This window comes from Coenobita brevimanus, chromosome 115 (genome assembly GCF_032717465.1).
Source record: "Coenobita brevimanus isolate Jiangsu-jjx chromosome 115, ASM3271746v2, whole genome shotgun sequence".
Taxonomy (NCBI): Eukaryota; Metazoa; Arthropoda; class Malacostraca; order Decapoda; family Coenobitidae; genus Coenobita; species Coenobita brevimanus.
In genome coordinates this window covers 974,017-990,503 of record NC_137068.1, presented here as the reverse complement: position 1 = coordinate 990,503, position 16,487 = coordinate 974,017, and the positions used below count along the sequence as shown (strand labels likewise).

Genomic DNA, 16,487 nt, shown 5'->3' with positions numbered 1-16,487 from the left:
ACTAAATATCTGCTGGTGCGATACTAATGCCAGGGGGGAGGGGGGGGGAAGCAACTCAAATCAATCATTATGTATTTCTGGCATTAAGTTTTATTATACTTGAAGACTGGCATAAATCAAAATGAGTTATTTTGAGACAAGAATGTGTTGCATCGAGAGAAAGACAGGCAAGTATGGAAGTCAGGGAGAATTGTGGTGTTGCTGTGGATATAACTAAAGCCATTAAGAGAAATGCTAGGAGATAGTTTGGCCATGTGGAGTGGGTGGATAATGAGACCGACTAGAAGAGTGTATGTGAGTGAGGGGGAAGGGGAGACCAAGGACAAGATGGAGGGATGGAGAGATGGAGAAGTGACATCTATGAAAGGGGGTTGTGAGTTGGAGGGGAAGCAGCAAAAAATGATAGGACATGGCAATGTGGAGACAATTTCCTCATGGCCAACCCTGACAGGATTAAGGCATCCGGCTATAGATAGATAAATATACTGGTAAAGTTCTGTCAAAGCCTGAAAAATGTTGAAAAGGCTGTAATTCTATAACAGTTCTATTATAACAGTATTCCTCTGCTAACCAACCAACTATGGATGTAAAGGGGACTTAGTGTATACTGTATTAACATAATATCTGGTCCTCCATTAAAACTTAAAGTCCAATTCTTTGGGGGAAATTTAGCCAGCTGATTAAGGATGTAGTTATTTTTCCAATAAAAACATCTTGTATAATTTCTCATCTTTCTTTGTCCTAAACTTCGGCACAAAATTCACTTTCACAATGTCATCGAAACCTTCCTGGAGGGTCGGCTCCTGATACTTGGACCTGAAAAATAACAGATTATCAGTGTCGAATATCAATCACTGGCGAATGTTAGCCCCTTATGTCTGAGTGACTCAGTATTTAGTTTACTCTTGCTTCTAGTACGGTTCTTTCTGCCTATGACCTCCAGGCTTTAAGCACAATGTGTCCAGACACTACTACTAATATTATACTACTACTACTATTACTACTGCTACAGTGCTACTACCACTAAATGTACAGCCTTCATTAACCTCTTCCATATTTCAGTAAGCAATATTTTAAACAATATAAATTGACTTGGAAATGCTACTAGTTCTCACTAATGATAAATTTCCATGCATAAAGTGCTTTGACATTACTGTACTTACTTGTACATATTGTAGATCATATCATTGACTTTAGTGTGATCTGCCCCGGAGAACTCACGGAACTGGAAAAAATCAAATAATATACATTGGTGTAGTATATCAAACATTATTCATCATCACCACCACGATCATCTTTTTTTTTGGGAGGGAAGAGGGGGAACTTCATGTGGTGGCACTGATATAACTGGCTGGGTCAATTGCCTAGTTATTCAAACATCCCTCACCTCTCTTTACCCCCCAAAAGGAGGATGGAGGACTGCTGGAGGAAGGTAACCTTACCCATTCCATGCCAGAGCTTTTTGGTCTCCAGCACCGAGGATGTGGGACGCAAAGCGGCCTACTGTAGAATGCCGGCCATTTTCAGTTTTCGTTTTTTCCATGATTAGACCTGACAAGTGGTCAAAATAAGCCTAGTGATAGTAAAAATGCTCACCTTGGCTGATTTCTGCCTGAAAACAGGTGTTTTGGTCCAGCACACCCACATTTGCATCAGATGGCTACTTTCAGATTCCGCCAGCAGCTGACGTGGATAGATAATCCAATCTGGTGTGGAGTGGGTGGTCGTATTTGTAGTACGAAAACGCCACCTGGTTTACGTAATGCGGCCCCAGTCAAAACTATGATGATGGGATGTTGGAGTTCTGTGATAATTTTACATATTTTCATATTACCTTCTTTTATAGCATTACATATACTGGTATAAGGCACTATAAACACACATGCTGCACACAGTCACACCAGTTACTGTAAATCACACATTTCTTACGTTAGTTTCCTTACATTACTTGATTTCATGATATACCTCTATTTAATTACCATCCATCCATCATTCAATCCTACATTGCCCCATGAGGAGCATACAAGCCCAGGGCTAGGCAAGTTGGTCCTGACATTGAAGATAAGAGTGACCAGCCTCACTCATCCCTGAGTGGCATTAAGTGGGCAATAAACCCCAACCACCCCTTGGATGTAGACCTTCACCGGCTCAATCCAATTGGAGAGCTGTAACTGCCCACTAAACCACCAGGTGCCAAAATTTGGTTATGAGGTTACCGCCCAGCATAGTAAACGGTTTCCTGGTGTACAGGATGCCATTTGGCTTGTCATTCAGTGTAGAGTCACCCTCAGGCAGAAGGAAGAGGAAAGAATGAAGGAAAGAGAGAAAAGGGAGTGTAAATCATCTGTAGGCAAAAGGACAAGGAAAGAATGAAGGAAAGAAAGACAGAAGAGGATGGAAGAAAAGAAGGATGGCAACGCATTTACTTACATTACTTTCTTTATATAAACTATTTATGCATCACTCAGTTAGTTCATCATTTGGAAGTTCTGCAACTTCAACTGGAAGTCACGAGTATGCATAATATCTTTGGCAGTGCAGGGTGACACAGATTTGTATCAGATGGCTATTTTCAGATACCATCAGTGGCTGAAGTGATAGACAGTCCATTTTGCGGTGGAGTGTGTGGATGCATAAAGTACCTGTAGCATGGAAATGCAACCCAGTGTATTTAATGCGGCCATAGTCAAAACTACAAAGATGGGACTTGTGGTTATGTGCTAATTTTATGTATTTTCACATTAATTTTTTTTTTAATACAGTATCATATAGCATAAGGCATGAGGGGGGTAGGGGTGTCCATCATCCCATTTTCTGTCACACACTAAGGGCAGACTCAAACAATTTCACACGAATGTGCAAAAAAATGTGTATTAATACAGACTCGGCAATTTAGAGTACTGTGAGTTAGTCCACATATATACGGACTCGGAAATTTTCACACTATTCGTATGTCTGTGTATACATAGGGACATGGCACGGAACGAGATAAGCCTGCTGTCCACTGGGTTCACACTGCAGAAGTGTCTAGGGTAACAACTCTCCCACTATAACCTTCCATACTCAAGCCTGTTTAGCATCAAGGTCTTCATCGCACCATCCTCTTTCTTTCCTGTACCACTCTATTTTCCACTTCATAAATCATTTAGTTTCATTTACAAAGGCTCCAACATTCTTCCATCTGTCAGCCTTGGTCACCTCTTGGTGGCTCTCCATGCCACTCAATCCCTATTCAGTCCTCTATCCTGAGGTTACACCATGACTTTGTCCCAGGGTTTTTTCAGGCTGCTTATACTTAAATACTTAATACATATACTTGAATACTGTATTTAAAACTTATTCACTAATTAAAATCTCTCTTCATTCACCAGTACACCACACTGGGCCACCTTCTCTCTCTACACTCATCATTTCACACACCTGATTCCCTATGACTGGCACTGTACATCTGGGATTACTAGCAAAGTCATGGCGGAACTCTGACAGGCAATTTACCTCTGATTTACTGGGACTTAATAAAAACAACCATAAAAGGAGACAACACAATGACAATTTAGTGGCCTTGTATCATCACCACCACCATCATGCAGACCTCCTTTCCCACCTATGGATGGAATGAGGTAAGATCCAGCAAGCCAGAGGAAAAAATATAATAAAGTAAAATTAAGACATGAGAAACTAACCAAAAGTTTGTCCAACTGAATTCCTCACCTTGTTATTATGTCGACAATGATCTTTGGTGGCGTTGAAGAGGAAGCACCTCACTGGCACTCCCAGCCTCTTGGCAGCATCAATGTACCTCTTCCGGGACTCTGAATCAGGGTTGGTGTTGTCGATAACAACACTGCGTCCATCCTGCCAAAGGCAGTTGTCGTTATCATCATCACCATCATCCACTCTTTATCTCACTAACAGGTGGGGTGAGGCAGGGTCAAGAAGGCAAGAAATGGATAAAATCACAGCCGTGGGAGACCTAGTCAACAGCATGACCAATGAAATAAGCCAGACACTCATTCACTCACCATTCATGCCCCTGGAATAAATCCTGGTAAGAGACTGTTCATGCACACATTACTACTACTGGAGTGACTACCAGTATCGTATCGTTTTGTTTATAAACACTCACACATGCTTGTATGCATCATCCTTGGTCACCCAATGGCAACTCTCCACGCTGCTTATCACTGGCAGTCTCCCTATATAGTCCCTTATCACTGAAGTCACACTTTATTTGAACTAAATATCAATACTATGCCTGCCTTACCTTCAAACCCTTCTGCATAATCTCAACACATTTCTGCCAGGAACCGACAGTGTCTCGGTTGGCCTGAATGTAACCCAGACCAGCCATGTGTGTTGTGGCCACAAAACTCTTGCCGGAACCGGGATAACCCACCATTATCACCACCTGTCAGATATGTACAAGATTTTCAGTTTAAAAACTTGATTACAATTTTCTGTGTGTGTGTGTGTGTGTGTGTGTGTGTGTGTGTGTGTGTGTGTGTGTGTGTGTGTGTGTGTGTGTGTGTGTGTGTGTGTGTGTGTGTGTGTGTGTGTGTGTGTGTGTGTGTGTGTGTGTGTGTGTGTGTGTGTGTGTGTGTGTGTGTGTGTGTGTGTGTGTGTGTGTGTGTGTGTGTGTGTGTGTGTGTGTGTGTGTGTGTGTGTGTGTGTGTGTGTGTGTGTGTGTGTGTGTGTGTGTGTGTGTGTGTGTGTGTGTGTGTGTGTGTGTGTGTGTGTGTGTGTGTGTGTGTGTGTGTGTGTGTGTGTGTGTGTGTGTGTGTGTGTGTGTGTGTGTGTGTGTGTGTGTGTGTGTGTGTGTGTGTGTGTGTGTGTGTGTGTGTGTGTGTGTGTGTGTGTGTGTGTGTGTGTGTGTGTGTGTGTGTGTGTGTGTGTGTGTGTGTGTGTGTGTGTGTGTGTGTGTGTGTGTGTGTGTGTGTGTGTGTGTGTGTGTTTCTTATTCTTCAGACTTGTTACTATCACACCTTACATTATCCCCCTTCAAAGTCCAGGAGGCCAAAGCTATGCTGTCAAAGTCCAGAGCATTTAAGGCTATATATCCAGTCTCCTTCCCTTGATGGTATAACTGATACACCTCATTTTCTGAACTGCATGTTCTTTATTTGTAAATATCACACTGATCCTCTCTGTGTCCCGGAGGATGGCTGAGAGGATGTGACTCTAAGGAAATGTTGGCTGGCATTGAGTACACATGACTACCATAACCAATTCTCTCTCTCTCTCTCAACAGGCCACATCCTTATTACTCACCTCTTGTTTATGCTTTGGCACTTTGGTGGAGGGGGGATCAAACAGTGGGAGTGAATCATCCACCTTCCTGGGGTCAAACTCAGGCATTTCAAAAGGCTGTGTTTTGTGCCCTGTAATAGGAGGTAACAAAACTGTAACAAGTAGCCACAGTATGGATGGTGTTTTCTATGGATGGATGCTAAATCAGATGACAAAACCCGCTAAATACTTCCCAACCACTGCTGGACTTTGCTTAAAATTATAAATGAATAAAAAACTCAATGTACTTTCAATGGACTTTTTCATGACTACCACCACTATATTCTAGTGTTCTTCTCTTGCTATAGCTTAATGCTGAAGATGGAAAGGTGGCAACTTTATGAATATACTCTTTTACTCTAATATGGCCAAAAATTGCCATCCCTCTATCATGAAATCAGTGTTGGAATAAACTATTAATACTAGAAAGTGATGCTAGTCTGAAGAACTGCTATGTAAAGACGGACAAGCAACAGTATAGGGAGTCCACGATATACAAAGCCCCAGTATACGAAAATTTGAAGGTATGAAAGTGGAAAATATAGGATTAATTCCCCTATACGAAAGGTGTCTGCTTCGATGGTGCAAAAAGCGCTACGAGAAAATGTTTCAAAAATGACGCACGACCAATCACAGTGCCACTATTGTGTATGGCGAGGCAAGCAACTACCTCCGCTTCGTCCCAGTCAGTTCCCGCTCCCTGGCTGTGTAGTGCATGCCTTCTGTACTCCAAGAAGCTTTTGCATCTTGCACCATCCCACCCATGCCTCCTTCACCTTCATCATCATCTGTGGAGCCTCTCAAGAACAAGAAACATCAGACCCTGACGCTGGAGCGCAAGCTTGAAAATATAAAGGGGCACAAGGAGGGCCAAGGCGTGAGTGAGATCAGGCGTGCCATACAGTTACCTGTGTCCACTGTTGGTACGGGTACGAAGAAGAGAGATTTACGAGAAAGTGGCAACCTCTTTTTCAAGCACAACTGCTGCTTGCCAGGCCACATGGACATGAAGCAGCAGGATGGAGAAAGTGGAACAGCTGCTGCTAACATGGATGGAGGACTGTCAGCAGAAGAGGATTCCTCTCTCTCTTATGCTTATTCAAGAACATGCCATGGAGATCTAGGGCAGGTTACAGATTAAAGAGCTTACAACCAACCTAGTACATAATAGAGTTGTTAGTTGGCAGTTTTGGGGGGGCTCGTGGAATGCATCTCCTCATTTTCTTAAGTTTCTTATGGGGAAAAATGCTTCAATATACGAAAAATTGATATACGAAAGATTTTCAAGGTACCTTACCCTTTCGCTTATCGGGGACTCCCTGTATTGCCTAATTCTGCTATTGACTGACATCACACTGGCTGCAAAAGTACAAAAATCTGAACCAAGTTAAGGTGAAATAAGTATAGCACCTTATTTTATTGCTAACCTCTTCACACAACTCAGTATACACAATGGAGGGATGGCAGCTTTAAGCCTAGTTGAAGTGAACAGAGTATAGAAATTCAATAAACTTACCCAAGAAGTGTTCCTCAGGTGTAAAGAACTTGATGCCGATGTTGAGGGCAAACAGCCTATCTGAATTTGAAAAATCTTTCTTCTTCTTCTTGCCCTCGGCAGGTCTACCAGCTGCATCACCAACATAAAAGCTTTCCTCCATGTCTATAGCAACTCCTCCATTTGCCTGGGAAAACAAAGAATTTTTACACATTAACTACTTCAAAATAATGATCTAATTTAAAAGTTTTTTCTTCCTACCATAAACTATTCAATACAGGAGAGACCCATGGATAAAAAATGGTTAAGGAGGTCCGTATGTATCCCATTAGTTCAAAAAGTTTAATCTTGGCTGCATAAAATCATCTCATGAAAGTGGGAATAACTCTGAATCTAGCAGTCTTTTAATCTTTCATTCCTGTCACCACCTCCTGATTATCACATTGCCTTCACTAACTTCTTCACTAAGAGATGTTTTCCTAAGCTGAATAAAGCCTATGGGGGAAGCACAAATAAGTTAAACTACAATACTGTATATGTCACTGCGCAGTGCAGTATAAAAATCTGTAATTACTGCAGTGTGATTATAATTCAATCAAGACGATTGTTGTTCATAACTTACTACCAATACAAATTTAAAGATATAATGACTTTAAAACAACTTTTCAATAAATCAACAGCAACTTTAAATGACTGGATATCAGCAGCTACTTACTGTAATAATGAAACAATTTTAAGCACAAATGAAACAAATAAAAAAATAACTGGTTTGTTTTCACTTGACATAGACTTCTAGTGCACAGCTGATGACCAAGTGTAGTCAGACCAGAGAGGTGGTTTGACTACCAACCATGAAGACCTATTCCAACCACATACAGTATGTAAGGAACGTCAAATTCCATAGCACTACGCCTTTGTATTTGAGTTGTAGGGGGTGACTCCGTTCCGTAAGATAAAAACATTCCAACAATAACCATACACCTGATCATTCAAACTCACCTTTTCTTTCAGGAAGTTCCACATTCCAAGGGCAGGCTTTCTATAATCACCTTTACCAGTGGATATAAACACCTGAATTGGCACACCTAACTTCCTTATCACATTATCAAACTTTTTTTGTATGCCCTCTTTGGTGTGCCTCCCTGTTGCTGAAAAAAAAAAGAAAAAAAAGGGGAAAAAAAAAACTTAATATACAACTCAAAATTAATACAGTACTCTCATATGAAAGCAAAATCATCACTTGCCTATCAGTATCAACAACATTCTGATCCAAATTTTTGCATTTAAAGACAGGGTGAGAGAGGATTGATCAGCAAGAGTGAAACAATAAAAGTGGGAGAACTATTATGCTCTCTAAAATAAAAACAATCATTCAAGTTCCCAGACTCATGACTCCACTTTCATACATCAAACCACCACCTGCACACACCCCATATCATCATCACTGTCATCATCATAATCATCATCTGTCTATCTATCTATTGCCAGACGCCTCAATCCCATTTGGGGTGGCCACAAACAAATCGCCTCCAAGTCGCCCTGTCCCCCGCCATTTCACTGCCCTGCTCCCAACTCACCCCCCTCTCTCATATACCTCTCCACCCCATCCCTCCATCTCATCCTCGGCCTCCCCCTCCCTCTTCCCCCCTCCACCTCACTCACATACACTCTCTTCGTCAGTCTTTCACCCTCCATCCTCTCCACATGGCCATCACCATTATTATCCTAACTCATTTTCCTGACTAAAGATGTGATATGAAAGGATTCTGAAACATCACCATCATCCTCCACACCTTCTTCACCACCACAGGGTAGGGTGAGTAAGGGGGCAGAAAGCCTGTAAGAACCTGCCAGTAAGAGACAGACACAAAGCAAGATGAAGTATGAAAACAGGAGAACTATCAACAACAGGTGCAGTGTCATAACAGCAAATTTATTCTGTATAGGCAAGCACTCACCTATTCCAGCTTGATTTGAAAAAATAACTATTTTGTATCCATCTTTATGCAGCTGTTTAAGCTTGCCAGGAACTTCACTGAAGATAATTTTCCAATCATAGTAGTTCTCACCAAACACTTTCCCAGACTTAGTTGTAATCAATGTCCCATCAACATCATAACTTGCTATCTGAAAACATAAAATATTACATGAATACACTTAGAAATCAATAAATATACTGCACTGATGTACCCAACACCACAATACAATTACAGTATCATATCGTCAAATTGTTTACAAAGGCTCCAGCATGCTTACAAATGTTAGCCTTGCTTGCCTAATGGCAGCTCTCCATGCAGCTCAATCTCTGACAGCCTCCCTACTCAGTCCCTTATGCCTGAGGTCACATTCTGTGACCCCATCCCAGGTCTCTTTTGGTCTGCCTGTTGCAACCCTACCCTCAACATTCACACTTCTCACTTTCCATCCTCAACTGTCATCTTCCATCCTCTCGATATGCCTAAACCATCTCAATCTACCCCTCATCACAAAGACAATACAGTACATTCCAATCACAACCTTCCTCTTAATTCTTCAACCACAATGAACAATAACCCGTAAAATGTAATACTGCTGTTAAAAAATGAGACAGGTATGAATGATACGAACTTGGAGGCAATTCTGTTATGACATCTCTTTCACGGTATTCCAACCAAGGAAGATATCCATCAAAGATAATGATTATACCAGCAGCTAAAGGAACATAGTGAATAGCAAGCACTGGATGTTTTTATCAACCAAACCACAATCTGCGATGTTTCAAATCTTTTAAGCCTTAACATCAAATTAGTAGTACACTGCACCCAGAAGGCATTTATTTTCTTTGAAGAATCAAAGGCATATTTAAAAAATACAGCATAAACTACCCCCTCAGTATAATACCTTAGCAGAACCCTCCATATCCTTGTGGCAAATCAGTAATTTATCATCATATTCCTCCCAGCCATCTACACCTTCGGAGGGCATTGCAAAAGGTCTCTTTGCAATGCTAGATCCTGCCTCTTCAATAACAGTCTGTCTCTTTCCTCTGCTGCCTTGAACCTCTTCTGTGGTTGTTAGTTTCTTATGCTCCTTTCCACCGCTGGTCTTCTTCCTGGACATTTCAGAGTCTGATGTGGGATGACTCGTTTCAGCAGGGGAAGGACTATCTCTGACAGGCTCTTCAGGAGGTGGTGGTGGTTCAAATATAAGTCGGTGGGGATTCTCTCCTCGAAGTACCTGTACATAATGAGAAGTTTGCCACAAATCATCATCACTGACATAATCACAACTCTTAATCCCTCCTAAAGGACAATGCAAAGACAATAAGGTACAAATATCATCATCATCATCAACACTGACCTAATCCCAACTCTTATTCCCACCTAAAGGATAACGCAAAGACAACGAGGTACATATCATCATCATCATCATCATCATCACAAACCTTCTCCCCAACTAAATATATGACAAGAAGGCAATTAGCTACAAATCACTGTGGTCATCATCCCAATCCTTATTCCTACCTAAAAGGATTGGGCAAGGAAAATTCCAGAATGAGAGAAAGCAAATGCCCACAAATCATCATCACAATCATCGCAACCCTTATTCCCAACTAAACTATACAGATATGGCAAGGTAGCATCCAGAGAGGCCAACCAAATCAAATCAAAGCAATAAGGCCACACTTCCTCTTAGTGAATCCCTCTATTCAAGGTGGTCATCATACACCCAACAAAAAATATATATTCATTACCCTTGTGGCGTGATACAGTATGACACAGGGATTAAGGATTCTGAACTACTACCAGTACCAAATGGTTTCACTTTCGTTCATGGCACCTGGGGGTAATGCAAATTTTTTTTGTGGGTGTTCAACTGATGTTTTCTGTGTACTGGAAGCTAAACCAAGAGCCAAAACCATCTAATTACTTCCCAAGAGCTGCTGGAAACTCATGGGGGGGAAAAAAAGGTTTCATTTGTGTAAGAAGATCTGCACCAATGTGTGAATCTCAACTTGAACTCTGCTTGTATTTATTTGTGGCTGAGTTTCCTGCCTTAGTATGATGATTATGGTGGCATACACTGCATAAAACCAAAAATATTATGTCACCAGAGTGAAGAGGCTAGCAAATCTTTATCATGCTGTGAAGATTTGAACTGAGCATGCTGTGGGAGCCCACAGGCTGGTATGGTATGCCTCATGGTGTTGCCTACTGGTGGGAGAGAAATGTAAACAGCATCTGAACATGTGTGGCTCAATGTTGTGCAGTGGGTGACTCTGCCTAACATTAGCAGGTATGTGCCTCTGTTGGTGGTGCTGTATACAGGGAAGGATGTAAGGGGTGCTATACAGGTGGGTGTTCATGATATGTGGTGGTAGAACCGTCATGAGGCTGTGTTGGCACGAATTTGTGGGAGTGGCGAAGAAGATTTTGGACCGGCAGCTGTGGCTATGCTGAGGCGTCTCCTTGACTCTGGGGATTTTTACCGCTGAAGGCTCGAAACAGACTTCCAGGCATCTTGTGCCTCCAGGAGTTACCTGGGTGAAGCTGAGTCCAGTGAGCCTACAGCTACACCAAACTGGTGTAGTGGACACTAAGGAACGCTGCCACTTAACCGGATAAAGCAAGATGTCGCGGGACCATATCACACTGACGTAAGTGTGGTGGAACCCTGACGGGTAGGCCACAGGTGGTGCTTCAGTGTGTTCAAAGGGGAGCTGTGAAGTTGCTATGGGAAGGAATAGCCTGTGGGTGAGGGAGACGTGGGTTGTGACACCTGCAGTGCATGGAGGGCAATGCTGCAACATTGTGGGCTGACTTGGTAGGAAGTGGATGCATTTCTGTGTTTTTGTTTACAGTATCTTACATTCAACTGAGTGTCCTGATCAACATTAAATGGAGAACTATTGCTTGGAAGAGTTTGTGTTAACCTAAGTAAAGGGATGTGTTCTTTGTTTTTGTATGTTTTCTTGTGTGTTTTCTCTGAATGGGCTGTAAGGCAAGCCCTGGGCCAAGGGCAGCTGGGACTGGCTCGTTACACTTACGCGTAATAAACTCTGCACCTGCGTGTGAATCTCAACTTTAACTCTGATTGTATTTATTTGTGGCTGAGTTTCCTGCCTTAGTATGATGATTATGGCAACATGCACTGTATAAAAAAAAAAGAAAAAAATCAATATGTCGTCAGAGTGAAGTACCATAGCTAGCAAAACCTTCATCATACCAAAATCAATGACTAATAACAAACTCCATACTCACCTCAAGTACATCGTTGTGCTTCAGTCGCACTGTACTGAGGTATGGGACAACTGTATCATTTACTGCAGTTTCGTTTTGTCCTTTCCGGTGCAGGGTAACACTATACGTTGTATAGTTGGCAAACACCTCAACTGTAAAAGGAAAGACACTGTCCTTATGCAAATACATCCAGTATTGCCTACTGACAAGCTATACAAAATAATTTAGTAACTACAGTTCATTCATTTTAACTAGGCAATTTTCATCCTTTTGCAACTTATTTCCCACAGCTCATTGGTTGAATAAGACAATACAACAGCTCTACATCCATTTCACAGAACCTCTTCATAACCAGAATTATTTTCTAGTGTTAATCTATTGCTACGCCTCAGTCTTCAGGATGGAGAGGTGGTTATTTTACGCCTTGTTATCGTGAACAGATGTTACCAAGTACAGCTATGCAGAAAGATACGGTACAGGTACAGTATACCAGTACACAAACAACAGCTACTGTAACATGCAGAGAGGGAGTGATGGAATCATAACCAATACAACACAGGGACCTTTTTTTTTTTTTTTTTCTTAGTGTTTTTCATTCTGGTGATTTTAGGTTACTCAGGATGGGCATTTTAAACTAAAGGTGTTAGATACAGCCAGGGTTGGCATTGATTAAATCAAATTAATTTAATCATATGATTAAATCATTGATATTTTTACTAAAAATACATATATATTTTTTTTTAAATCTAAAAGTTAACAAAAATAAAATCTGCTGGTTTATAAAAGTTGTCTATAACTCTGTGTTGGCATTCATTTATCCAGATACTGAAGTGTTAAGTTAGCAGATTCTGGAGAATAGTGCCATTAGAAATTGCTACCGGGTACATTGTATGACAGAAAAAATATTTTTACATTTGTGTAACTAAGTTCATTTTTTTTCATTCATTGCCAGACGCCATGTATCCCAGACGGGGTGACCAAGGGCTTAGAGTTAATTGTTTTACAGGGAGGGGCACTAATCCTCCACCAACCCCACTTGACACGTAGGGATGCCAACAGCATCTGGTGTTCCCAGGCGGTCACCCATCCAAGTACTAACCAGACCCAACGCTGTAACTAAGTACTGAAATTATTTGTAAATCTGAAACAATGAGCCATCAAAAACCCAAGCCATAAGACTACAGTAGGTAGGCTGTGCTTGGTCACTTAAGGCCATGTCATAATAACATCAGCTTAACATTTTTCTGTGTGGTAATATAATCAGCTTTGGAATATGCTGTCTTGATTACCACTGGCAACTCAACCTTAACCAGTAGTGTACAGACAGGACTTGAACAGGTATGTATCTGGATTCTGGGCAGTGGCTTTCAGCCTGAACCATCAGTGGATAGACAGGACATGAAATATTAGCTACTGGTATATAATAAACAGAAAAATCAAATATATAAATATATTTTTTTAAATAAAAAACAAATAACCCTGGATACAGCCTTAACAAACCCCTTTAGAATGGGGTCCCTTTCCAAAGTTGAACAGAATTGTAAGGCACCATCATAACACACTACAGCATGGCTATTTTACCTTACCCTGACCTAGATTTTCATCTTTTTGCACTTCCACATACTTCTGTGACAGAATACAACAATGCTATGGTTCTATATCCTTTTCATAGCACCTTCCCATGACCTGCTAATCTCTTAAGTAGTACTTAAAGTAGTACTGTATTCAATAATGACAGACTGCAATTTTAGGCCAAGTCAGAGTAAAGAAGGTATAGGTACAAAAGCTATCAGTGGGATTCAATGGGTGAAATCATCAATACAACTCATGAACCTTATGTACCCAACCCACAAAGAGTGGATGGACACTCGTCAAATAATACCACAACTCAGTACAGTACCAAGTAACTACCAATGCTAAATACTCGGCTACCCTCCAAAAGCCTGAGATTATCTTGAAGGAAAGTACTGAAGGACTTCTGTGTCTAAATTACATCATTATAACACATTACACCTTTCACTAGCTACAACACTGAAAAAAATAACAGTACAGGTAGCTACAGAAAATCTTTTAAAAACTACTCACTGTAATGAGGTGGTTAAAACACAAATTACTTCTATCTATCTATCTATTGCCAGACGCCATAATCCCGTAAGGGGTGGCCATTTGACTCTGAGGCATTTGTTTTACAGGGAGGGGCACTAACCCTCCACCAACCCACTTGTTGACACGTAGGGAGCATGTATGGTTTGGTTAAATGGTTACCACCCAGCTTTGTAAATGGTTTCTTGGCTTACAGGAAACCATTTGGCTTGTCATTCAATGTAAAGCCACCTGTAATGGAAAGAAAAGCAATAAGAAGTGACAGGAAAGATGGGAGAAATAGGAAGAACAAATTACTTACAGATTGATAAACTATGTTCTGCTCAGATATGGAGCTGCCTTTTAGCTATGACTGTGACTTGGGAAAAAATCTTCATGTAAGTTGCCTTGTTACAAAGAAATGAACTTGGAGTCTCGTAAACATACATTCATTCATTCATTCATTGCCAGACGCCATGTATCCCAAACGGGGTGGCCAAGGGCTTTGAGTTGATTGTTTTATAGGGAGGGGCACTAATCCTCCACCAACCATACACTTTACTTTTAAGCAGCAGAAGTACCGTACCAAATCAGTTCTCCTTCCTGAGAGTATTATATTTTTCTGACCATTTTTGGGATGGTAAACGAACTTTTCACATTAAAGTTCCTTCACAATCGTTTTTAGTCATGCTCCTTCCGCTTTATCAACTGTCCCGAGTGTAATGGTGGTCACTTCCAAAATACGTTCCAGTCACCTTTTAGTACCTCCTCCTAACTTTACATTTTAACCTAACCTTGACCTAGCAATCCTAACCTAGCAATTTAACTTACCCTAACCTAGCAATTTAACCTAACCTAGCCTAACCTAACCTAGCAATTTAACCTAACCTAACCTAACCTAGCAATTTAACCTAACCTACCCTAACCTAGCAATTTAACCTAACCTAACCCTAACCTAGCAATTTAACCTAACCTAACCTAGCAATTTAACCTAACATAGCAGTTTAACCTATAACTTAAACAAGATTCAAGTAAGTTTTAGCAAGTCTGCCATTACAAATATCAGTGATGCATACAGAGCAACAATCTTTGAGCAAAACTCACCTTCACCTGAGATGAGTCAGTATGGCACTATTAAACACTGACACCTGCAGCAACGACAAAGTTCTGAAGTATTAACAACTCTACTTATATATCGTGTAGGGCCACAGCATGTCATAACCTGCAATAACTTATACTGATAAATAATATATCACACTCCCTCGTCTCGCTTGACTGTGAAGATACCGTACTGGTTACTTGGGTCTTGTATTATCCTATTGGTTTCTTACCTTGCTTTCTTGAGCACCGCTTTGACGCAAACTGAGATCCCGTACACCTTCCAATGATGTAATTTTCCCCATGGGGAAGAAAAATGGGAGGATGTTCCTGAGAAAGGCACTCGAGGTAACATTTCGACGCCATGGCTGAACATTGGAAGGTTTGGTTCAGGAACATGTTTTAGATCATCATTATTACACTATTCCAAGGTTTGTGAAATATCACATCATCAATACAAATACTCACAAATAAGTTTGTTGGATAAATTTTAGTTAACCAGGGATCTGATACAGAAAATGCGAATAAAATGACTGGGGGCCGAATACTGATTGGTAGTCGAAGGATTTTTTTTTTTTTTTTTTTAAATAAAGAGGATATTCATAACTGCTTTGCCGATTAGGTACCAGAAAAAAGGCTTTTATCAGTAGTAAAACGGAAGCTGGGGATGTGCGATAAATTTGCCCTTTTCTGTTTCATCAAACTTATCTCCTTTTTCCCCTGAAGACGATTGCCGTTCTCATTTTTTACCTCCTGCATTATTCTTCTTTTGGTGGTAGATGGTGGCGACCATCATCCACTCACCTGATGTGGTGCAGTGCTGCCTACTTCTACCTTCACTTTTATCATCCTTTTTGTGTCTGCCCTCCTCTCTTCTATTTCTCCATTCTTTCCTGTCACTTTTTATTATTCCTCTTTCCTTTTCAGGTGGCTTTACATTGCATGACATGCCAAATGGTTTCGTGCAAGCCAGCAAACCATTTACAACGCTGGGTGGTAACCATAACCAACCCATAGATGATAACATGAAGGTTGGCGGTGGGGTAGTGCCCGTAAATGACAATGGCCTCCCCTTACGGCATCAGGGGGTATGGATCATTCTTTCTCTTGCTGCATGACCACAGATGCTCAATAAAAGCAAGTCTACAAATCCCATTAAGGATCTTATCATTAACCCCTACTAGGAATCACCACATTAAAATGGTTAGACTGAGGCAAGAATGTTTGTTTCTGCTTTTTCTTTCCGGAGTACCTGGATTCTTCCTCCACAAAAATATCTGATTGGGATGACAGTGATAGTTCTCCCA

At 41.0% G+C, this 16,487-nt stretch overlaps 1 protein-coding gene across 1 annotated transcript; it reads right to left on the bottom strand.

The window, feature by feature from the left end:
- Positions 1-476: 476 nt before the first annotated feature.
- LOC145418596 (uncharacterized protein F21D5.5-like) lies at positions 477-15,546 on the bottom strand. The gene is made up of 11 exons (XM_080286963.1): positions 15,414-15,546; positions 12,022-12,152; positions 9,662-9,997; positions 8,740-8,908; positions 7,781-7,929; positions 6,803-6,968; positions 5,269-5,378; positions 4,265-4,408; positions 3,712-3,855; positions 1,164-1,225; positions 477-816 (listed from the first exon to the last, which is right to left on the bottom strand). The coding sequence occupies exons 1-11, from the start codon at positions 15,544-15,546 to the stop codon at positions 693-695; spliced, it is 1,668 nt and encodes a 555-aa protein (XP_080143089.1). The 3' UTR covers positions 477-692.
- Positions 15,547-16,487: the final 941 nt, after the last annotated feature.

What these genes read in the sequence shown, in the direction of transcription:
- LOC145418596 (XM_080286963.1), bottom strand. Translation starts at nt 15,546, where the DNA reads ATGGCGTCGAAATGTTACCTCGAGTGCCTTTCTCAGGAACATCCTCCC. An exon ending in GCGGTGCTCAAGAAAGCAAG is followed by an intron (nt 12,153 to 15,413) that starts GTAAGAAACCAA and finishes TTCCTTTTACAG; the next exon opens with TTGAGGTGTTTGCCAACTAT. An exon ending in TGCCAAAGCATAAACAAGAG is followed by an intron (nt 4,409 to 5,268) that starts GTGAGTAATAAG and finishes CATATCTGACAG; the next exon opens with GTGGTGATAATGGTGGGTTA.